Genomic DNA, 25247 nt, shown 5'->3' on the forward strand with positions numbered 1-25247 from the left:
TGGAGCAAACAAATTACAGAAAACCTCTAACCCAAAACAGATGAAGGAGAGACCTGCTGTAGAGGTACAAGCTTTCCTTCCAAACCCCCAGCTTGGAATCAGTACCATTAGAGAGCAGGGTAGTCATTACTGGACTGCCTGTTGGCTGGGCCAGACACACCCTGTACCCTCCCCAGGTATGCAGAGCCGCTGGGGATGGTTGCTTCTGGGTAAAAGACCCTGGAACCATTCTCTGCAGAAGCGAAGGGAAGATACTTTGTGTAGGCATAGGAAGCAGAGCAGACTTCTACAATGGAAAAGGAGAGAACTAAAGGAAAGGACTCTTCCCAGAGTAGAACACACTGGAATACTCAGTGTGCTTCCACAGAGCATACTTAGCTTTCCCATGCAAGGGAGAGGCCTATTAGAGAAACAGAAATTTACTACCTTGGAAGGAACCAAAACCCAGACCTATACTAGTCAACCTAATCCTTCATTCATAAATAAGAATGGAGAATTAATGGTCACCAGACATTTGCATGAAACCAACGACAGAAAAGGACCAAGATGAACAAATAGAATGGACTCTAGAATAGGGAAATGGAAGCTAATTAAAACAAAAAGGAAAGCAACTTTTAAACAATTCCAATGTAGAGTTATATGTATAATAGAAGTTCTTTGTCTGGATTCCCAACTCCCTTCATCTCTCTGTAAAACATGCTAATGAATACTCATGGCTGCTTCCGTTCCACTGGGTGCCTGTTCTCTGGATGCCCTCCTCTCCTCCCCAACTTGAAAGGTATGCTTAGGAGGAGTCAGTGAGGGTCATTTCCAAACCTGTGTAGGCCAGTTGCACTTGTTACAATAGTTACATAATTCGACTAAATAGTATAAAAACCCTTGAAATAAGGGCACAGAGAGAGTTGTTGTTATCGAAATGAAGTTGAATGCAGCTACTGCCCCCAGCTCTGAGTGATGGTTTGTCTCCTCCCTCAATTCCTTGAAGTCCACAAACTATAAACTAACAGAGAAGTTATCTCCTCCCTATCCACCAAGTTTCCTACCCAAACCAGCGTACAGCAGTGGAGGAAGAATATGATGAAAGCAGCAGAGCTCCCATTTGGAAAAGGAAGAAGGGGAAGGGCCGGCAGCTCCACTCTGCAGCAGTGGTGGAACCCTGCAGGGTGGGACCAGTGAGACGCCTTCTTGGCATGAAGTAAGCTCCTTGGTTTGAACCTGTTGCTGCCCTCAGAAAGAGACTCCTGTGTGCTCTGGCCTCGTCCCCTGGGAGCTTCTGCCTTGGTGGTAATGCTCTGTGGCCATATCTGAAGTGGACATTAGAAAATACGCCCTCCCTGGTGGCTGCACAGCTTGTGCCACTCACTTCCTGCTTGTGTGAGCAGCTTTAGGGCTAAACAATCGCAAACTTGGAGGGCGGCTTCTTACCCACCTCCTGCCACTGCCTTTGTTTGCAGTGAGATTTCAGAAATGTGTGGGCTTCTGGCTGTTCGCATCTAATCAAGTCCATGTGAAAGTGACCCCAGTCAAGGGTCTCATCCTGTTGTATTTGTAAAATCTTCGGAATTTCGCTGATTTTCTGGTGCTTTCTTTCATGCTCTCAATTTAATGGTAGTTATTTTTTACCAAATGCTCTGCTCCGGCACAATAAGGTTTGCCACCTTTCTAGCCTGCGGGATCCTTATCTATTTCCTTACTGCCCGCCATTTTCCCACTGCCCAAATGTTTGGCTGTTGCCTCATTTTTAGATTTTTTTTGCAACTATAAAACACTCCAGCTGGGCATGGTGGCTCACGCCTGTAATCCCAGCACTTTGGGAGGCCGAGGTGGGTGGATCACGAGGTCAGGAGATCGAGACCATCCTGGCTAACATGGTGAAACCCCATCTCTACTAAAAATAAAAAAAAAAAATCAGGCGGGTGTAGTGGCACATGCCGGTAGTCCCAGCTACTCAGGAGGACGAGACAGGAGAATTGCTTGAACCCAAGAGGCAGAGCTTGCAGTGAGCCGAGATCGCGCCACTGCACTCCAGCCTGGGCAACAGAGTGAGGCTCCGTCTCAAAAAAAAAAAAACAAAAAACAACACTCCAGTGTCAGCTAATAAATTGTGTATTAGTCAGAGTATAGGCTAAGCTACCAAATAAAAACAAAACCCACAAATACAATGACTGAGATGAGTGAGAAGCCTCATTCTCTCTCTGAGAACAGTCCTGGCATGCAGGCTGTGTGGCGTAGTGGGCAGTGTTGCCTCATAGGATGGTCCAGCCATGACTTCTGTCACTGTGCTGTCCCCTGGGCATTGTTCTGGTCCATGTGGGCAGTGTGTGTGTGTGTGTGTGTGTGTGTGTGTGCGTGCGCACACATGCCCAGGCCTGGGAAGGTAAGAAGTGGAAGAAGTGGAGGGCAAGCAGTTCCCTTTTCAGGAAATGGCGTGGAGTTGAATGAGTCCCCTTTTCTTTCGCACATTAGGAACTTCCATCGCGTGGCTACGTTTGAGGGCAGAGATGAGACTCCAGCAGGGGGAGTGGATTCTGCTGAAATCTGGGTTAGAAAAGCCGTTCTAGTACTAAAGGAAGAAATGGATAATAGAAACCGGAGACAGTGCTTTCTGTTGCACACTTAAAATGGTACAGAAAGGTTGAAAAATAAGTAGATGGACAAAGCTGTCTTGGGAAAATGCAACGAAAACCAGAAGTGGCTATATTAATAGTCAGTATGGAATTCCATGTGCAAAAGGTTGAAAGAAGGATGTTTAATATTGATAAGAGGTTCAACTCCATACTCTCCACTAAGACGACTGAACAGTTCCAAAACTTAATGTTCAAAACAGCATGACATTTATATATTTTAAGCAAAACCCGTTAGAAGTAAAAAATACCATCACTTTAGAGCACGATTTAAATACCCCTTTCAGAAATTCACAGATCAAATAGACAAAAACTAGAAAGGATAAGAATTGAATGGTGCAGTTAATAAATTTAGAGTATGTATATGTGTGTATACATGTGGGGGCAGAAAACTTTGTAACTGACAGTGTACTCACTCTTCAAATATCTGTAGAGCATTTATTTATAAAAGTTGATGTAAAAGACATTTTTTTCTAAAATTAATCTATAAATTCAGTTTCTATCACAGTTAAAAGTCCCAATGAATTTTTTTGTGGAACTAAGCAGGCTAGTTTTAAAGCATACTTAGAACATGTTCAAAAATAACCAAGACAAGTTTGGGGATGGGGAAGAGTAGTAGGGAGGGCACCTTCCCAGATCTCAGAACAGTGGAAAAACCACAGGAATGAAAGCAGCACAGTACTGGACAGAGACAGACAAATGTGTGGGCTCTGCTAGGGCCAGGAGCAGACATAGATATTGGTTCTGTATTGAATTTAGTCTAGAATAAAGGAGGGAGGGGAAGGGGCTTTAAAACCTGTCTCTATGCATTGTTTGGGAAGTAGGAGTTAGAGCCCTATTTCACACTGTATGCAGAGCTTAAAGTATATAAAGTATCTAAATGTAAAAAAGATTAAAAAGTGCTATAAAGAAATAGAGGAGAATATTGATATAATTTTGGCTTTCCTCAGCAAGCAAAACCCAAAGCCATAAAGAAAAGGATTTATAGGTTTCACTACATTAAAGTTTCCATAGGGCAAATGACATTGGAAACAAAGTTAAAAGAAAAATGACAGACTGGAAGAAAAGATTGGCACACATAACAGATGAAAGTGATCATCCTTGTTAAATTAAGAGCTTCCATAACTCAAACAACCAATGAGAAAAGTGGACAGAGGATGAGCTACATTCAGCTCTGGTCGGGCATCGTACGGGGAAAACTACCCAGGAATGAGCATGAGTCCCAGCCCAGGCCTGTTCTTGCCTGAACAGGAGGGTCTGGCTAGTGGTCCCTTTGGAGACCACTGGGCAAGGAGCTATGGGCTTTCCAGTCAGTACTTCTGCCCTCAGACCCAGAGGCCTCTGTGTGCTCTCCCAGGACTGAGACTCTGTCCTTTGTCTCTCTGCAGAAATCTGCCCTGATTGTCCAGGGGCCCCGGGAAGTGAAAAAGCGGGAGCTGGTCTTCCTCCAGTTCCGCCTGAACGAGAGTAGTGAGGACTTCAGCGCCATTGATTACCTCCTCTTCTCTTCTTTCCAGGAGTTCCTGCAAAGGTGGCCTTTTAGAGTTCACAGTGGGCTTACTGTCTACTTTTTATCTCATTCCAGCCGTGTATATCCCTGGGCTAGAGCGGAGGGGTGAGGGCAGGGAAGGGAAGGGGCATTCTCAGATGACCCACTGGCCCAGGAAGGGACCTCATGAGCTTGGCCGGTCCACTCAACATCTTATCACAAAGTTAAGCAAATCTGGTGTGGAGGAGCATGCTGGCTCTCCATGCACATAAGTGCTGGCTGGTTCCAGAGAGATCATTTGGTCTCGCCATTGTCTGGGGCTGCTGAGGAGTAGGGGGAAGTTGCCTTTGATTTGTAAGTCCCTTTGAGGGCAAGTTCTTGTGTGATTCCTTGGTTTCCCCCACAGTGCGCACGGGAACCACATCTTGCCCTTGGTGCGGGCTCAATGTGCGTTTGCCTGAAATACAGTTGGTCCTTGAACAACTTGGGGTTTGGGGTTACCAAACTTAACCACTCCTGCCTATGCAGCCAAAAATTTGTGTATAACTTTTGACTCCCCCAAAACTTAACTACTAACAGCCTACTGTTGACAGAAGCCTTACCAATAACATAAACAACACATATTTTGTGGTTATATATATCATAGACTGTATTCTTATGATAAAGTAAACCAGAAAAAAAAATGTTATTAAGAAAATCATGGCCAGGTGTGGTGGCTCACACCTGTAATCCTAGCACTCTGGGAGGCCTTGGTGGGCGGATCACGAGGTCAGGAGATCGAGACCATCCTGGCTAACATGGTGAAACCCTGTCTCTACTAAAAATACAAAAAATTAACCAGGTGTGGTAGCGGGCACCTGTAGTCCCAGCTACTCAAGAGGCTGAGGCAGGAGAATCGATTGAACCCAGGAGGCGGAGGTTGCAGTGAGCTGAGACTGCACCACTGCACTCCAGCCTGGGCAACAGAGCGAGACTCCGTCTCAAAAAAAAAAAGGAAATCATAAGGAAGAGAAAATATACTTACTATTCATTAAGTGGAAGTGATCATTGTAAAGGCCTTCATCCTCATTGCCTTCATGTTGAGTAGGCTGAGGCGGAGGGGGTTTGGTCTTGCTCTCAGGAGTGGCAGAGGCAAAAGAAAAGCCGCATGTGAGTGGACCCACCCAGTTCAAACCTGTGTTGTTCAAGGGTCTACTGCATCTCTAGTATGAGGATATAAGCTCTGCCACCTCTCTTAGTCTTTGATTTACAGTGATGAATGTCCCCTGACCATTAGAAAGTTCTTGTCTGCTCCACACACACTGCTTTGGGGTCACACCGTAGAGCCTAGAGGGCAGGAGAATTTTCTTCACGTGCCTGAGCTGAGAGGGACTCAGTTCCTACCAGGTCCTGCTGAGCCCAGAGGCTCCATTCAGAGCAAGCAGGGAGGGAGCTACAGGGGCAGGGAGGCTGCTTACCAGCTGGACATGCAGCGAGCTGCCTCCATTCCACACCACCACTGCTTTGTTCTTCCACCCCAGAGCTCGGAGTCTCTGCCTTAGCATTTTCCACCCTTTCTGCCACCTAGAATTCTCTCTCCCTTCCCTGCTTCAAGCTGGCCATCTTGCCGTCCTCCTGGAAGACTTTCCCCGGGATCCCGCCCCCACTCCACGCTCCTTTAGTGAGCTTCCTCGGTACGCTGCTGCAGTTTTTACTTGTTTTTATGTTTGCTTTGATTTTGCTGCATCTGCACTGTCTTGGGGCTGATGCTGTAGGTGACCCATCTGGCTGAGACCTCCCTAAGGAACCCTCTTCCCCTCTTTGGGCCTTCCATGGGAGCTGACAGGCCGCTGAGGGCTTCCTCAGGCTCTGCTCAAGTCCAGAGTTCTCTGAGGAGCCATGAGCGCCATGTTCTGGGGAGCTTCTGCCAACTTCATTGCTGACAGCTTTGGTAGTAGTCGACCCGCATAATGGGGGGAGGGAGGAGGATTTCTCCCATTGGGAGCTTCAAGGATCATGTTCCTGCCTTGAGGCCAGTGACTACCCCTCCATTTGGAAACCAAATGGAGAGAAAAGAGGGATGGGCCTTGCTTTTGCTGGTGACTGACAGCCTTGTTGAGGCAATCACAATTTGGAGAGGAGGCAGGGAGTGGGCAGCATCCTGGTTGTGCCAGCAAAGAAACCAGCTTGCAGTGGGGGCTTCAACTCCTGCTGCCAGACCTGGATCTTCCTTTTCCTTCCTTCCTCCAAGCCCAAACAGGGTAGGCTTCATGCAGGCCTGTGAGAGTGCCTATTCCAGCTGGAAGTTCTCTGGGGGCTTCCGCACCTGGGTCAAGATGTCACTGGTGAAGACCAAGGAGGAGGATGGGCGGGAAGCAGTGGAGTTCCGGCAGGAGGTAGGTGGCGCTGGGTTTGCTCAAAACTGCTAGTGACTTTTCCACATTCGAGTCTGAGGTGGAGGGAAGCTTTGCAGAGAAGGGTCCTTTGAGCGGGGCCTTAAGGGTGAGTAGGCCTTGGTCACGATGAGAAGGGACCCCCATGGAGGGCTTCATATGCTATGCCAGGGAGTCTGTGTGTGCTTCTGCAGGCAGCGCACATACCGGCCAGTCCTCACGGAATGCATGTGTGGGGCAGAGATCATTGTGGCTTGCAGAGAGGTCAGTAACTCACCCAGCCGTGTCTGATGCCCTGCATCTAGCAGCACTGCGAGGGGCTGGCAGTGGCCTAGCAGATTGATTATTTGCAGGGAAGAGAGACTAGACACAGTGGTCCCAAGTGTGCATGTTGATCCTTTTCCTAAGGTCATCTTCAGCTCTCACAGGTGTCACAGCAAGAGATGCCAGGTGTATCTCCTGGCTGCTAGGCCAGTGGGCTGAAAGCTTTTTGATCAGATTTCCCATTAGTAAAAACTTTTTGATCATATACTCTATATACATATAACTTTGCAGGTGATATACTATTATTGTCTTAGTGTTATATACACTTTAAACATTCAAAAATAGAAATGTTAAAAGGACGAGATAAAAATAAATACTAAAAAAAGCTAGTCTTTTCCTCCTGTATCCCAGTGGCTCAGGATGCTCATCTGGAGCAGAAGGACACACTCCAGCCAACTAGGCCATCACTGGCCAGAAGTTAGGCCGGAGAGGACTGTCTTGGGTTAGTCTTAAACAGGGCCCTTTCATGAGCCCTAGCTCCTCAGACTAGTCCAGGCTGGATACTTGGAAGAGGCTCAAAGCCAGTTTTCTTCAAGGAAGCAAGGCTATTTTTCCCACCTTGGGAAGTGACAACCCCTCCTGGTGACTGGACCTTAAAATCTTCCTGTTTTGTAAGATAAGTGTCATCTCCCAGATTTTTACCTCCAAATTTGCTCCAAGAAATTCAAGTCCTTTCTTATCTGGCCCCACAGCAGCTCTGAGGAAGGAGACTGTGTTCACTTACCTTACAATTAAGTTCACCCCCGTCTACTCTGGCTCTTCTAGTAGCTCCCACTGTGATCCAAAACCAAAGGGTGAAAACTCTAGTGAACCTGTACATTTAAGAAATTTTAGCATCTTTTATTACTGTCTAAATTGGAAGTCTTTTGTTGGCGTTATGAGCTCTTTTGAACAAAACTAAAAAACGTGTTTTAAAATCACATTTTAGAGTTTAGAGTGCTCTCACATAGGTATGCCCCTATACTGTACTGACGTAGGCATTTTGTTCAACTTTGCGGGTGGCGAAGCTGAGGCTCAGCTTCGATGATGGATCCGAGCCTCTGGGTGGAGCTGGTTTCTGCCTTTTTACCTGTCTGCTCTCCGTTACACCACACAGCCTCTTTAGTAATTGACAACCAGATCTCACCAAGCACACCTACTAAGTATTTACAGGGAATGCTCAGCTGTGTGGATCTATGCAGCTGTGCTTTATCCCTGTAAACTTGAAGGGTTGAAACAAGGGTTGAAAGTTCAGACAAATACTTGATCTGAAAACCAAGTATTTTGAAATTTGGAATTTTTATTGCTTTTAATTGTGAGTCTTACATGGTAGTTTGAATATGGTTTATTTTTAATATTTTTTTTTTTTTGGAGACAGAGTCTTGCTCTGTCCCCCAGGCTGGAGTGCAGTGGTGCAATTTTGGCTCACTGCAACCTCTGCCTCCCAGATTCAAGCGATTCTCCTGCTCAGCCTCCTGAGTAGCTGGGATTACAGGCGCCCACCACCACACCCAGCTAATTTTTGTATTTTCAGTAGAGACGGGTCTTAACCATGTTGACCAGGCTGGTCTCAAACTCCTGACCTCAGGTGATCTGCCTGGCTCGGCCTCCCAAAATGTTGGGATTACAGACGTGAGCCAACATGCCTGGCCTGAATATGGTTTAATTGTTAGTACAGATACCTAGTGACAAATTTCAGTGACAGTCCAACACCTATTGTAAATCACAGATCCCATTTCCCCCAGAGAACTGTGGAAACCAAGGTAAAGCCTTGGCTTTGCTACCAATGTCAGGATCTTGTATATATGAGATTTTTGCCAGTCTCTCTCCAAAAGATAGTGTGAGGAGAACCACAGACTATGATCCCCTGCCTACTCTCTCTCCTTTCCCTGGGCACAGGCGAGGGAAGGGCACACAGAGGTGGTAACACTGCTTTCTCTCCTCCATACCTAGACAAGTGTGGTTAACTACATTGACCAGAGGCCAGCTGCTGAAAAAAGTGCTCAGTTGTTTTTTGTGGTCTTTGAATGGAAAGATCCTTTCATCCAGAAAGTCCAAGATGTGAGTATTATTTAAGATTATGATAGCAAAACCCCCTGCCCTGAAGCATTTTGGCTCATTCTTGTAGACTGGTAAGTCTACCTACCTGTCTTCATCTTTTTTCATAGCACAAATCAGCTTGTAATTTATATTTATGACATCAATGTTATGTATTCTTTGTGTTTGGTCTTGTCTTCATCACTAGACTTTCTCTGTAAAGGAGGGGGACTTTCATTTTGCTCACCATAATTTATCTGGGATATAGTGGAGTGCTTAGCGCAGAGTAGCTGCTTAGTAGTAATGTTCATTGAATAAATTGAGTAGAAAGCATTAAGTTATCACTATACAGGTTACTGCAGTTGCAAGTTATTATTTTTCTTAATGGTTCCCTGTAGGATAAATACTACTTGTAGTAAGAACAGAATGGTACAAATAAAATATTAACAAAGCATTAATTAATGCCATGTTTTTAAAAAATTGATACATAATGTACATATTTATGTGGTACATGTAATATTTTGATATATGCAGACAAAGTCTAATGATCAAAAATCAGGGTAGCTGGGTTATCCATCATCTCAAACATTTATAATTTCCTTGCATTGGGAACATTCTTCTAGCTCTTTTGAAATATATAACACATTCTTGTTAACTATAATTGCTCTACTCTACTATCATGTCATCTATCTTACTGTATTTTTGTACCCATTAACCAATTTCTCTTCATCTCCTGCTTCCTCCAACCCTTCCCAGCCTCTGGTAACCACCATTTTACTCACTACCTCCATGAGACTCATTTTTTTTAGCTCCCACATGAGTGAGAACGGGTGATATTTGTTTTTCTGTGCCTGGCTTATTTCACTTAACATAATGTTCTCCAGTTTCGTTCGTTTTGCTACAAATGACAGGATTTCATTCTTTAATGGCTGAATAATATTCCATTGTGTTATATATAAATATATATATATATATAAATATATATATATATATATATACACACCACATTTTCCTTATCCATTCATCCTAAGTGTTGATGGACACTTGAGTTGATTCCATATCTTGGCTGTTGTGAATAGTGCTACAGTAAACATGGGAGTGTGGCTATCTCTTTGATACACTCATTTCCTTTCTTTCTTTTTTTTTTCTTTTCTTTTTTGATTTCCTTTCTTTTGGGTATGCACCCAGCAATGAGATTGCTAGATCATATGGTAGTTCTAGTTTTAGCTTTTTGAGGAACCTCCATACGGTTTTTTCATAGTGACTTTAATAATGTAAATTATTACATTCCCACCAACAGTATACAAGCATTCCCCTTTTTCCACATCTTCACCAGCATCTGTTACTTACTGTCTTTTTGATAGTGGTCATTTTAACTGAGGGGAGGTGATAACCTTATTTTGGATTTGGTTTGCATTTCCCTGATTGATTAGTGTTGTTGAGCATATTTTCATATGCCTTTTGGCCATTTGAATGTCATCTTTTGGGATAAATCTCTATTCAGATCTCTTGCCCATTTTAAAATTGGATTATTTGGCTTTTTTTGCTATTGAGTTGTTTGAGTTCCTTATATATTCTGGTTACTAATCCCTTGTTGGATGCATAGTTTGCAAATAATTTCTGTTATTCTATAGGTTGTCTCTTAACTTTGTTGATTGTTTCCTTTGCTGTACAGAAGCTTTTTAGCTTAATGTAATCCCATTTTTCTGTTTTCGCCTTTGTTGCCTGTGCTTTTGAGGTCTTACCAAAGAGATCTTTGTCCAGACCAATGTCCTAAAGCATTATCCCAGTGTTTTCTTCTAGTTTTATAATTTCAAGTCTTAGATTAGAGTCTTTAATCTATTTTGACTGGATTTTTCTATATAGTAAGAGATAGGGGTCTAGTTTCATTTCTTCTGCATATGAATATCCAATTTTCCCAGCACCATTTATTGAAGAGATCGTCCTTTCCCAATTATATTTTCTTGGTGCCTTTGTCAAAATGAGTTGGTTGCATATACATGGATTTATTTCTAGATTCTCTGTTCTGTTCCATTGGTCTATGTGTCTGTTTTTATACCAATACCATGCTGCTTTGTTTACTATAACTTTGTAGTATATTTTGAGTCAGGTAGTGTGATGCCTTCAGCTTTGTTCTTTTTGCCCAGGATTGGTTTGGCTATCCGGGGTTTTCTGTGGTTCCATACAAAATTTAGGATTTTTTTTCTACTTCTGTAAAGAATGTCATTGGTATTTTATAGGAATTGCATTCAATTTGTAGATTACTTTGGGTAGTGTGGACATTATGCTAGTTCTTCCAATCCATGAACCATAGGATATTTTTACATTTTTTGTGTCCTGTTCAATTTTTTCATCCCTATTTTACAGTTTTCATTATAGAGATTTTTTACTTCTTTGGTTAAATTTATTCCTAGGTATTTTATATTTTTATACCTATTGTAAATGGGATTGCTCTCTTTTTGATTTATTTTATTCTTGCATTGCTATAAGTTTTTTAGATTGTTCGCTGTTAGCATATAGAAATATTCCTGATTTGGATGTGTTTATTTTGTATCCTGTGACTTTACTGAATTTATCAGTTCTACCAGTTTTTTGATGGCGTGTTTAGGTTTTTCAAAATGTAAGATCATATCATCCTCAAACAAAGACAGTTTGACTTCTTTTCAATTCGGATGCCCTTTATTTCTTTCTCTTGCCTAATTGCTCTGGCTAGGACTTCCAGTATTATGTTGAACAAAAATAATGAAAGTAGGCATCCTTGTCTTATTCCAGATCTTAGAAGAGTTTCAATTTTTCCCCATATGATATTAGCTGTGGGTTTGTCATGTATGGCCTTATTGTTTTTAGGTATGTTCTTTCTATACTCAGTTTGTTGAGATTTTCTTTTTTTTTTTTTTTTTTTTTTTTTTTTTTGACACAGTTTCATTCTGTCTCACAGGCTGGAGTGCAGTGGCATGATCTCAGCTCACTACAATCCCTGCCTCCCAGGTTCAAATGATTCTTGTGCTTCAGCCTCCTGAGTAGCTGGTAGCTGGGACTACACGTGCACATCACCATGCCCAACTAATTTTTGTATTTTCAGTGGAGATGAGGTTTTGCCATGTTGGCCAGGCTGGTCTTAAACTCCTGACCTCAAGTGATCTGCCCGCCTCGGCCTCTCAAAATGCTGGGATTACAGGAGTGAGCCACCATATCCGGCACATTGAGAGTTTCTATCATGATAGTATGTTGAATTTTATTAAATGCTTTTTTACCATCTATTGAAATGATTACATGATTTTTGTTCTTGATTCTGTTAATGTGATGTATTACATTTATTGGTTTGCATATGTCGAATCATCCTTGCATCTCTGGGATGGATCCCACTTGATCATGGTGAATGATCTTTTTAATGTATTATTGAATTTGGTTGGCTGATATTTTGTTGAGGACTTTTGCATCTGTGTTCGTCAGAAATATTGGCCTGTAGTTTTCATTTTTTGTTGTGTCTTTGTCTTGTTTTGGTATCAGGGTAATGCTGGCCTTGCAGAACCGAGTTTGGAAATATTCTTCAATTTTTTGGAATAGTTTGAGTAGAATTGCTATTGATTTTTTTTTAATGTTAGATAGAATTTAGCAATGAAGCCATCAGGTGCTGGGCTTTTCTTTTATTACTGCTTCTATCTTGTTACTCATATTGGTCTGTTCAGGTTTTCTGTTTCTTCATGGTTCAATCTTGGTAGACAATGCATCCAGGAATTTTTCCACTTCTTTTAGGTTTTCCTTTATTGGCATATAGTTTTTCATTAAGTCTCTAATGATCCTTTATATTACTGTGGCATCTATTGTAATGTCTTTTATTTTGGTCTGATTTTATTCATTTGGGTCTTCATTCTATTTTTCTTAGATAGATTTTGTTTAACTTCTCAAACAACTAACTTTTCTTTTTTTTTTTTTTGAAACAGAGTCTTGCTCTATCACAAGGCTGGGGTGCAGTTGTGATCTTGGCTCACCGCCTGGGTTCAAACAATTCTTCTGCCTCAGCCTCTGAGGTAGCTGGGATTACAGGCGCCCGCCACCATGCCCAGCCAATTTTTGTATTTTTAGTAGAGACGGGTTTCACCATTTTGGCCAGGATGGTCTTGATCTCTTGAACTTGTGATCTGCCCGCCTCAGCCTCCCAAAGTGTTGGGATTACAGGTGTGAGCCACCACGCCTGGCCTCAAACAGCTAACTTTTCATTTAAGTTTCAGTTTCATTTATTTCTGCTCTGATCATTATTATTCTGATAAATTTGGGTTTTTTTTTTCTAGTTCTTTGAGGTGATCATTAGCTTATTTGAAATCTCTACTTTTTTTGATGTAGGCATTTATTATAAACTTCCCTCTTAGTACTGCTTTTGCTGTATCTCATAGGCTTTGGTATATTGTTTCGATTTTCATTTGTTCAATAAATGTTAAAATTTCCTTCCTAATTTCTTCATTGACCTTTGGTCACTAAGGAGCATCATGTTTAATTTCCATGTATTTGTACAGTTTCCAGAATTCCTCATTATTGATTTCTAGTTTTATTCCACTGTGGTCAGACAAGATACTTAATATGAGAATTAGTTGAGACTTGTTCTGTGGCCCAACATATGGTCTCCCCTGGAGAATGTTCCATGTGCTGATGAGAAAAATGTATATTCTGTAGCAGCTGGAATTTTGAGATGGAGTCTCGCTCTGTCGCCCAGGCTGGAGTGCAGTGGCGTGAACTCGGCTCACTGCAAGCTCCGCCTCCCGGGTTCATGCCATTCTCCTGCCTCAGCCTCCCAAGTAGCTGGGACTACAGGCACCTGCCACCATGCCCAGCTAATTTTTTGTATTTTTAGTAGAGACGGGGTTTCACCATGTTAGCCAGGATGGTTTCGATCTCCTGACCTCATGATCCACCCACCGCGGCCTCCCAAAGTGCTGGGATTACAGGCATGAGCCACTGCACCTGGCCAAGGCCATTGACTCTTGATTTACCCTTTTGAGGCTATTTTCTAGACTTTGTGAGTGTTCTTCATACTTTTTTTTATTTGTGTATTTTCAAATAATTTGTCTTTAAGCTCAGTAATTTTTCTGCTTGATCAATTCTGTGTCTGAGGCACTCTGATGCATTTTTCAGTCTGTTAATTGTACTTTTCAGCTCTAGGATTTCTATTTGAATTTTTAAAAATTATTTTAATCTGTTGAATTTCTCTGATAAATTTCTGAATTGAGTCTTCGTGTTTCATTGAAGTTCCTGGTGTTTCCTCAGAACATCTATTTTGAATTCCATAAGTGGTCACACATCTCTGTCTCTCCTGGATTGGTCACTGGCACCTTAGTCTGTTCGATGAGGTTGTATTTCTCTGAACTTTTCTGGTGCTTGTGGACCTCTGTCTATGGGCATTGAAGACTTAGGTGTTTATTTCAGTCTTCACAGTCTGCCCTTGTTTATACCCATCTATCTTCAGGAGATTTTCTACAAATTTAAAGGTGACTGATGATGAGTTCCCTAAGCATGTAGTCAGTCACTGCAGCTGTTTCAGCACTAGAGGGCAGTCTAAGCCAAGTTACACTGTGACTATCTTGTAGACTTCTGGATATCCAGCCCTGATATACTTGGGGAGGATCAGAGAGAATGCCCTGGGGGTTCCCAGGCAAAGTCCCTTATCTTTCCCTCAAGGGGAAGGAGTCTTTCTGCTCTGAGTTGCCTGGAGTTGGGGAGGGGTAAGGCAGGTACTCCCATGGCTGTCACAGCTGGCACCACCCTGGGTCCCTCCTAAACCAATGCAATACTGAGGTTTGCCTAAGGCCACTTTAGTCAGCCAGTGGTGAAGCTGGCTGGGGTTTGGGTCCATCCTGCTAGGGTGGCAGATTGCCTTTTGGCCAGGGTGGGTTTAAAAGTGCCATTTGGGAGCAATGGCCTATAATTAGGGGATTCAGGATTCTTCCTGGTGCTGTGGCAGGGCTGGTACCAGGTTCCAAGGCAAAGTCCCTCGTACTCTTCCCTCTCCTTTGCCCAAGCAGGAGTGTTCCACCATGCTGCACTGCTTGGAGTTGAGGCAGCTGGTGCCATGCTGGATCACACCCCAAACCCACAGAATCCCAGACCAGTGGAGTACCAGGGCTGTGGTTGCTATGGCCTGGCTGCCACTGAAATCATTTGGGGCCCAAGGCCACTTTAGTCCATTGTAAAGTGGGCCCAGACTTGGTTTCCTCCCATTGGGGTGGCAGATGCCCCTCTGATCTGGGATGGGCCTAATACTCTTTTCACGGGTTCTAGCCTGGAATCAGGGCCTCAGAATTCTGCCTGGTGCTGTTTTCCCTTGTGAAGTTCCGATGCAAAGTCCCAGACTCACTTCCCTCTCCCAAGCCCACAGATTCTCTCTGCTGCACTGCCTAAGGTTGGGGGAGGGGTGTGTAGGCAGCGTGAGACCTTCCTTTCTACTTGTCTTCAGTATGTCTTTTCCTGTTATTATACTAAACCAGATACTGTGATCTCTCACCTGATTTTTTGGCTCTTGTGTAGATACTTTCTTACATGGATAGCTCAGTTTGGTGTTGCTGCAGAGGACTATCGCTGGAGGGTTCTCTTTAGCCATCCGGCTCCACCTCCTTTAATGTCAAATTCTGACTCATGATCTTGGAAGGGGAGGAATAAATTGGACAGCTTTGCTAAGGGAACATTTAAGACACACCGTCCACCAGAGCCAGGCCTAGATCTAGTATTGATTGGCATTCAGGTCATCACAATATATCCTGATGTGATTGTGGCTCACAGGAAACAGTTTCATAGCTAAGACCCAAACATGTAAGCTTCCAACCCCAGGTGGGGATTCTGTGACATGGATGTGCTTGCTGTGCTATTACCTACTACCATTATTAATTATGGACTGGCAAGGCTTTGTATGAAGAGGGATGTGCAGAGGCTTATTGAATCAAGACTGGGGAGAAGGGCTTGCAGCTCGTTGTGTAATGTGTGATAAAACATTTTTTAACCTACTATATTCAGTATGAGGTACCTATTATGGTCCAAGTGGAGCCCAGTACCCGAGCCATGCTTTACTCAGCCTCACAACAGTCTTATATAAACAGTGGTGGTATCACCATTTTCATATGTGAACACTGAAGTGCATACTAAGGTCACCCTGCTAAATTGAGCTTAAAAGTATTTTATTTGGGAAGCTGAAGCAGGCGTATCACGAGGTCATAAGATCGAGACCATCCTGGCCAACATGGTGAAACCCTGTCTCTACTAAAAATACAAAAAATTAGCCGGCCGTGGTGGCACATGCCTGTAGTCCCAGCTACTCGGGAGGCTGAGGCAGAATAGATTGAACCCAGGAGGTGGAGGTTGCAGTGAGCTGAGATTGTGCCACTGCACTCCAGCCTGGCAACAGAGTGAGACTCTATCTCAAAAAAAAAAAAAAAAAAAAAAAAGTATTTTATTTTTACCAGGTTATGGAAGTCAGAAATCCAAGATAAGAACTCTGCCTTAAAGAGTTAGTGAGAGAACAATCCTATTGCTTTAAATTATTGTTCCAGACCATAAGTAACTGTGAAAGGCGTTCATAGGATAAATAGCTCTGCTGAAGTCCAGAAAGGGTTTTAGCTTAGTGGTCAGGGAAAGCTCTGAGACTTTGAAGGATGAGTAAACCTAGACAGGAGGAAAGCATCACAGATGGGGAATAAGAGCAGAGGCCTGGAGGCAGGAATCCTCCTCTGAGTTTGGGAGGAAAGACAGCCATTGGACTAGAAATGAGGAAACACTTGAAACTATGGTAACTATGAGATGGGAACAAGAGCTCACCTTCTTATGGATTGGGTATAGTTTTAGGGAAATTCATCTCAAAGCAAGGTCACTTATGGTTGGATTAGGCCACAAAATTAAATATTGCCTATCTTATTTGTGCAGAGCTTTTCTGAAAAACAGCTTTGTTTCAGAATCACTTTATTAAAGGGAGGAGTCAGTATTTTTCTTCTCAAACTGAGCTACGGACATTAAAAGTATAGTCTGAATGAAGTATGGAGTTATGACAGTTTCAGAACCCAGGTATTTTTCTTATAGTCCCAATAATTTGGGAAGGGCTCTTGATAATGACACTACTAAACATACAAAAAATTAGCCGGGCGTGGTGGCAGGTGCCTGTAATCCCAGCTACTTGGGAGGCTGAGGCAGGAGAATTGCTTGAACCCGGGAAGCAGAGCTTGCAGTGAGCCGAGATCACACCACTGCACACCAGCCTGGGCGACAAGAGTGAAACTCCGTCTCAAAAAAAAAAAAAGAATCAAGACTGAAGCAAACCAGTAATCCTATTTGTTTCTGTTTGCTTCGCAGATAATCACTGCCAATCCTTGGAACACAATTGCTCTTCTCTGTGGTGCCTTCTTGGCATTATTTAAAGCAGCAGAGTTTGCCAAACTGAGTATAAAATGGATGATCAAAATTAGAAAGAGATACCTTAAAAGAAGAGGTCAGGCAACGAGCCACATAAGCTGAAGTCACCTCACATTGTTTAGAGAACTGTCCACATCAATGGGAGTTGTCATCACTTCCACTTTGTAAACGGAGCTATCAACAATCCTGTACTCACTTGAAGAAATGGGGCCTTGCTGGGAGGAACAGCATGTCAAACTGGAACTTCTAACCTCGCCCCAAAAGAGGCCGTGTAGAGCCTAACAGAAGAGCGCTAATGGATAACCTACAAGTTATTTAAATATTTAAATTATTAATAAACTTTCTAAAGAGCTGGCCAATGACTTTTGAATAGGGTTTGTAGAAGATGCCTTTCTTCCTGTTTGGTTTATTGTATTGTATTAGGTTAAGCTCTACTAGGGTAATGAAGGCTCTGCTTTTCACTTTTTAAAACTGGACAAAAGAGTGTGATTTTCTTTTTCCAAAAATTCCTGACTATCAAGACGTGCAGGTCATGCTTTGGAGCCTATGCACTGTACACAAAGGCAAAACCCTAGGACTTTGGCGTCATCTGCCACTGATGTCCAGCCTCTGACATGCTCTTTGATTTGTTAAATGTTAAATGAGACTTTAAAGCTACTAGAAACTAGTAATTAAGTTTCTTAATGGACTGACTAGCCACCTACTTGTCTGGCTAGAATGTTTGTTGATGTATGAGTTTAGATTAACACTCAAAAGCACTAGGACAGATGTACATAGTAGGTGCCTACTCATTGTATTTTGATGATTTCATTAACAGGTAAATAAAAGTTAATACAAAAGGAATGAGTGTGACAATATGAATATCTGCTCAATCATCGGGCACAATTACTTTCATCTGGTGATTTCCAAAGACAAAAAGGTAGTATGAATCTGGACTCCCAAGATGGATGGATCTGACTCCCAAGGTATGTTCTAACTGCTTCTAGGGAAGGGTTTGTTAGGCATGGCGACTGATGGCAACTGTCCAGCAAGAGTGACCTGGTATCCCCGAGGAAGCTGGGTTGACTCTTTACTGTGTCCACAAAACTACCCATCATCTGAGGAAGGGGCACACGCAGTATGACCCTCAAAAAGCTTTTAGTGTAGCCTTTGACAGAGATGAATATGCATTAAAAAAAGTCTACTTTTCACATTAAGGTTCTAAAAATTGTTTCCAGAGTTTTAAATTATTTATGTGCCTGTTGCTTCAAAGAGGACTTGGTAGCATTTCCTAAAATTTGTAATCTGGCTTCCGATAATCCAAGGGGAGTAACTCAAATGTATGAATAGGCATTTTAAATGGGAAGAAACTGTTTTTTAGATGAATGATTAAAAGTGAACTGTATAAAGAAATATTCCCTGCCACTTTTCTGCTCCACAGAAGCATGAGAATTCAAGTTTTAGCCTAGGTCTCTTTATAAAATCTTATTTTATTGCAGGGCAAATGCAAAGCCAGGCATAAAAGCTTACATTAACAGTACTGATAAAAAGGGGGGTGAAGAAGGGGGGGTGTGTTTTTTTAAAGCATGTCTGACAATATGTCACTTTCTCTTTTTTTTTTTTTTCTTTGGAGACAGAGTCTCACTCACTCTGTTGCCAGGCTGGAGTGCAGCAGCGCTATCTTGGCTCATTGCAACCTCTGCCTCCCGGGTTCAGGTGATTCTCCTGCCTCAGCCTCCCGAGTAGCTGGGATTACAGGCATGCGCCACCATGCCTGGCTAATTTTTGTATTTTTAGTAGAGACGGGGTTTCACCATATTGGCCAAGCTGGTCTTGAACTCCTGAGCTCAAGTGATCCACCCGCCTCGCCTCCCAAAGTGCTGTGATTACAGGCGTGAGCCACTGTGCCCGGCCAGTCACTTTAATATTACTTAAATATCTAATAAAATTTGTTTCAATGAACATACTATATTCTCTATATTGTAGAAAGTTGAGACTGGGTATGGTGGCTCACGCCTGTAATCCCACCACTTTGGGAGGCTGAGGTGGGTGGATCACCTGAGGTCAGGAGTTCGAGATCAGCCTGACTAACATGGTGAAACCCCATGTCTACTAAAAATACAAAAATTAGCTGGGTGTGGTGGTGCACGCCTATAATCCCAGCTACTTGGGAGGCTGAGGCAGGAAAATCACTTGAACCCAGGAGGCAGAGGTTGCAGTGAGCTAAGATCATGCCACTGCACCCCAGCCTGGGCAACACAGTGAGACTCTGTCTCAAAAAAAAATAAATAAATAAAGTCAAGAGACCTATTAAATGTGCTTTCATGTAAGCACATAATTAGGAAGTGAACGATTTTTACCTTTTCAGAGAGAAAAACCTTTAGTAGCTGTAACCTGTCAAAATCTACTCTGGTTGCTCTTCAGTAAAAGAAATATACCTAAACCTTCCACAGAATAGACATTTAGACATCACCTTCACTTTCTAGAAAGGCAGGTGCTTGCCTTTTCCTTCTGTTTCGTGTAGGATCATCATTTTTAACTGCGCTGTCCCCCAGCTGTCAGCAATACTGGCTGACCCTGGGTGAGTCTAGAGAGTCTAGAAGGAACACCTTAACCTGATGGCCATGACAAGCTGACTCTGCAATACCTACTACTAGAGAAAAATAAAATCTGAGCTATTGTTGTAAAAGAATTTTAGTGCTCTTCCTTTTGGTACACTGCTTTCATGATGACCTGGGAGTGGTGTGCATTCCCTGTGCTAGAGTTTTTAATATTAAAGCAGAAGTAAACATGAGTAGCAGATAACACTTTATTACAATAATGTCTGATTTCTTTCTCTTTTTTTGCGACAGAGTCTTGTTCTGTTGCCCAGGCTGGAGTGCATCTTGGGTCACTGCAGGCTCAAGCAATTCTCCTGCCTCAGCCTCCCAAGTAGCTGGGATTGTAGGCGCCCACCAGCACGTATGGCTAATTTTTATATTTTTAGTAGAGACAGAGTTTCACCATGTTGGCCAGGCTGGTCTTGAACTCCTGACCTCAGGTGATCGGCCCGCCTCAGCCTCCCAAAGTGCTGGGATTACAGGCGCGAGCCACCACACCCAGCCAATAATACCTGATTTCTAACTGTGCCACAGGCTCCCTGCTCTTCACTAAAAGTGCTATTTATTATGGATTATGAAAAATTAGCTTCAAAGTAAATTAAACCCATCCTCTTAACATACAAGGACATGAAGGATGATGGAAGGATATCCTAGAACTTAGAATTTTATGCAAATATTCTGTAAAACATATTTTGGTAAAGGGCTAGAACACTCAACCTTGGCACACAATCTTCCTATTTTTAAATTAGACTTCGTCCCACAATTTGTCTTAAAAGTTTCTATAAATACACATATGTATATAAAAAGGGGGGCAGACTTCTCCTGTATGCCTAAGCTTAGAGCTAAAAGAAGCAAAGATGACATAAGGCAAAATACAAACATAGACTTTATTAAATGCTGCTCAATCCCCCAATGAAGATCTTTCATTACAAAACAGTTTTCCACACAACTGCAAGTTAAGAGATTGGAATGGTATCTGATAACAAAAGATGTGAGAAATACTTGGCCAAGTAAAAACATACAAGACCTCTATATAGTCAACCTTTTCAGAGCGCTACAGAGGAAGCCTACTGCAGTTCCTTTAAATAAAGCCAGGCAGTGAGAACTAGTGCTCTGTATCACCACACTGTGGGACTCAAAGCCTCCATCCCTGGGTCAGGAGGGACTAGGTGAAGGACAGGTCGTGAGGACTGGAAAGGCCCTGCCTTCAGCCTTTGAGGAAGAGGAGGAATGAATTGAGAGGCAAGCTGGGTAATTCACCTGAGCTGCCTCTACCCATCTGTTACCACTCTGGAGAATTGCAGAGGAAGGGGGATATTCATGAGGAACAATCTGAAGAATTTTGGTTTACTTTCCCAGCTTTTATTTATATTTTGTGCTTTAAAAAGCCTGGAGATTTAAGGTTTTGCCTAAATTCCAGAGTACAGTAATATATTTATTGAGGGAGGGGTTAGGGCAGGTAATTCCCCCCATCATATTTCTGGGTGAGACAAAGAGAAGGGTAAGGATGATACCTTAGTTTTATTTTAGGAAGTAGTTTTTCCTAGGATGTAACTAAGGTTTGCAGCAGTGTGAAAAGCACATTATAAAAGGGAAAAATATACAGAGCAGACTACCATATCTATGTGCAACACAATCAAAGAAGAATTCAAGTCATAATTCTTACCACTCCCATAATTATCTCACTCATATCATAGATGATAAAATTCATTCATTTCTGTGAAACTTCAGAAGTGACACAATAAATCCAATGATTAGACAAAGGTTACAATATACTGTGGCCATGATACAGCACAGGGCTACGTTTAGTCCATATATTTTTCCATTTACAGTTGCCAGAAAAAATTGGCCTTTTAATTATATTATACTGATGAGGTTTGTTTTGTAATTTTTACATATTTCAAAAAAGCATACAAAACTGTGCCTATCTGGCAGAGGTGGGAGGCTTTTTTTTTATTCGGCACTTGTATTGCTGAGAATACTGTGCATGTTGTAAGCACTATTCTGTTTTTCTAGAGCTTTCTTTAGCTTTAGCTCCTCTAATTTTTTCCATAATTCTTCACGTTCCAATTCTTTCTTTTTCTCTCTGTAGATAAACCAAAATTTTTGTAATCAGAAATTATTTCAGAACCCAAGAGAGATGCTGTTTGACAGCTTACTGGAGAACACATTACTTACCCACATTTCACTTAAAGACCTCTGCTAAAGCTTTGGAGTCCACTTACCTGGAGCACCTAATTTCTTCTTGTCACTCTCCTAAATGAAGAGTCTGTGCATCTCCTGTAGCAGCTAGACGTTACTACTTGCTTTCTGTCCCCTACACATTATCACTACCATGATACTGTACTTTATAGTCAACAAAGTACTTACACGTTAATTTTCTCATGTAAACATCTTGCAGTTGTAGTAGTCTAATCCCTATTAAAAAGGCTGAAGGGGCTGGCCACTAGGTCAGTAGGAAGCACTTCCTTCACCACACCAGGCAGAAGCCACATTTTTGCCACTAACAGCCACATCTCTAGCCACTAACCAGTTTGTATCTTACTATCTCCTCTTTTACATGTCAAATGAAAACTTTACTTTCAGTAATCTCTCTCTAGAACAAAATGAAAGTCAAAATATTTCATATGTCATTTCAACTACTTAATTTCAGTTCTGAGGAAAACATTTCTGAATAACTTGGACCAGTCTATTCTGAAAGGCTCCATGAACATGTAAAACATAGGCTTACAATTCTGCAGTAATGAGTTAAAAGGATAAGTCCTTTTAAAGGATTAATGATTATATTCTTAGTCATGTGAAATACATATTATTTTTCAAATACAAGTTTCCTATGATCCTAGTCATCTTATTTTTCTTCCCATTGCTTCCTGAGGCTCAAAACATGTACTTAATTTCTATTCCTGCCTGAATGCTGCTACTTAAAGGAAATAATGCATTGAGTTAGTTATTAATGGGCTAGATGGCTTTGAAGAAAGGCTATCCATTTTCTACTTTAAGATAACCATAACTAGGAACTTGTCAAAATAGATCAGCTTTTCTAAACAGAACAGGTAATATGCTTATTAGAAGTAAATGGTAACTATTATCCTCAAATAATGGGTGGGCTCAGGTACACTGGTTACTAACCACTTAAGTTTAAGAAAGCGCTTCTTGAGTTTGAAATAAACATGAGAAGAAAGTAATTCTTGAAAGATTATTTTATAGTAATTTATGAAATTCTCAAAAAGAGGTTATCACTAAGCCATGTTTCTAAAGGCTGGTATGTGCTAACATTTATACTCTAAAATACGTATTATTGCAAGGAACAACATATTAATAGTACCCTAAGCCATATCATTATGTGACTTCCCTCTTCCCAAAGGAGAACTATGCTGACTTTAAAATACCACCTTCTGATAATCCACAGCATAAGGATCACCTACTGCTAACAAACAACACTTGAAAAGTAAAGCTCACTCTGGAAGCCCAGGTGGACAAAAAGGATTTTCGTAAATGCATGGATAAAAAATCAAATTGTACAAATTGATATTTAAAATTCAGCATAAATTATATTTCATATGCAGATGCTAACAGACTGAGGAAATCTAAGGCTCAGAATGAGATAAACAGGATTTATGATCCACATTAAAATCATAATCTAACCATTATAGGAAGTAAATTATGTAACTACCCTCAAAAATAAATGTTACTGCTTTTTCTGCTTTAACAAATTTATAAAAATACTGGGGCTAGTTTATCTGGAAATGACGTATATGTTAAGAGACTTTCACACTGTAATGTTTACTATAAGGTAATTAACTTCTTAAATATGAAAATCTGAACTGAGAGAAGATACCTTCCTGAACTGAATCACATTCAACTATCATAAAATGTATAGATAATTTTGTAATTCAAAATATCAAATACCTCTGTCTTTCAGCTTTGTATGAGCTAGTAAGGTCATCGAAAAGCTTGCCATTCATTTCCATTAGGGTTTTCAGCACATTGTATACCAGTGCTACAATGGTCCTGAAATGAAAATGAGCCAGTCCTGAGTTACGATACTGCTAACAGAGAGGAAATGTAACACTATGGTCTCTAAAATGGATTAAAGGTTGGCTGATTCATTTAATCCATTTTAGAGATGATAAAACAGGCTCAAGAGGTTTGTAATATGCTCAAGGTCATACAGCAAGTGGTGGTAGAGACAGTCTAAGAAAACTCAAATCTTTTCCACTTTATCATGCTTACATTAAACTCTAGTTAAAAATGTTCACCATAGTTATCTTCATTTCGGCTTTACAGTCTCATGGCTGAAATCCTGAGTAACAACATTAAAAGAAGATGAAAAAGATCCAATTACCAAAACTTACAAGAAAAGCAGAAAGCCGGATAAGGATGTTAAAGAAGTTAGAATATATTACCCTTAGCTCTTCAGTTTTCCCCTGGGACAGTGCCATTTATAGAGGTGAGACTATACACTGACAGCAGACCAACACACTCTGCATTAACGGAGTAGTTTGTGCATCCTCTGCAAATGTTCAGTTGGTCTCCCCAAGAGGGTTTGACCACAACCTCCAGGGAGATTTGCAATTTTAAATTGACATGAAGGCTGGGCGCAGTGGTTCATGCCTACAATCTCAGCACTTTGGGAGGCCAAAGTGAGATGATCACTTGAGCCCAGGAGTTTCAGTCCAGCCTGGGCAATATAGTGAGACTTCAACTGTCCAAAGAAATAAAAATAAAAATTCGCTGGGTATGGTGGTGCACACCTGTGGTCCTAGCTACTTGGGAGGCTGAGGCAAGAGGACTGCGTGAACCCAGGAGTTTGAGGCTACAGGGAGCTATGATCGCACCACTGCACTCCGGCCTGGGCAACAGAGCAAGACTCTGTCTCTAAAAAAATTTTAAAAATAAATTGACATTAAGACCACACACTGAAGAACACACACACACATTTATAACTTGATAAAGGTATATATGTATATAAAATACAGAATAGAATACAACTGATGTTAATCTTGGAGTAACTTCCAAATCTGTAATAGGTTTCAGGTATGAGTTAGGAAATCAATGACAAAAAGGTTTAAAAAAAAAAAAAGAAAAAGAAAAATACGACCTATATAAAAGATACTTACGGATTCCAGTGTTCTTTGGAAATTTTGTACAAACTGGCAAACATAATTGGCAGAATTTTATCAATGTTCTCCTCAATCAAACTAAGAATATATTCATTATTCCAGAAGTACAATGCCCTTTCTGCAACCTAAAAATAGACATTTAGAGAAATGTCAAAACTAAAATAGGAAAGAAATACTAGTGTAAAGTAAGGGCTTCACTGAACACATCATACCTGAAAGTGAGAACTGGACACGCACTTGGATATCTGCTTGAAAAGTGGCTCTTCAATTTTTTTGAACTGTGTTGGTTCAATGACATCTAAGATTTCTTCAATTTCTCCTAAAAACATCAC

General features: G+C 41.6%; 2 protein-coding genes across 2 annotated transcripts in view; one reads left to right on the plus strand and one right to left on the minus strand.

Moving 5' to 3' along the window:
- Positions 1-18056, plus strand: part of PACC1 (proton activated chloride channel 1) — a 49779-nt gene extending 31723 nt beyond the window's left edge. Inside the window, exons 5-8 of the mRNA XM_003273048.3 lie at positions 4013-4155; positions 6344-6488; positions 8742-8849; positions 17154-18056. Coding sequence (XP_003273096.1) covers positions 4013-4155; positions 6344-6488; positions 8742-8849; positions 17154-17315 — 558 coding nt within the window. The 3' untranslated portion in view covers positions 17316-18056. The remainder of the gene's footprint in view (positions 1-4012; positions 4156-6343; positions 6489-8741; positions 8850-17153) is intronic.
- Positions 18057-20655: 2599 nt separating this feature from the next.
- The window catches only part of PPP2R5A (protein phosphatase 2 regulatory subunit B'alpha), a 75690-nt gene continuing 71098 nt past the window's right edge, over positions 20656-25247 (minus strand). Inside the window, exons 10-13 of the mRNA XM_012506803.2 lie at positions 25128-25247; positions 24913-25040; positions 23702-23803; positions 20656-21878 (exon numbers count right to left, since the gene is read on the minus strand). Of these exons, the coding sequence (XP_012362257.1) occupies positions 21746-21878; positions 23702-23803; positions 24913-25040; positions 25128-25247 (483 nt within the window). The 3' untranslated portion in view covers positions 20656-21745. The remainder of the gene's footprint in view (positions 21879-23701; positions 23804-24912; positions 25041-25127) is intronic.

Source organism: Nomascus leucogenys, chromosome 5 (genome assembly GCF_006542625.1).
Source record: "Nomascus leucogenys isolate Asia chromosome 5, Asia_NLE_v1, whole genome shotgun sequence".
In the NCBI taxonomy this organism is placed as follows: Eukaryota; Metazoa; Chordata; class Mammalia; order Primates; family Hylobatidae; genus Nomascus; species Nomascus leucogenys.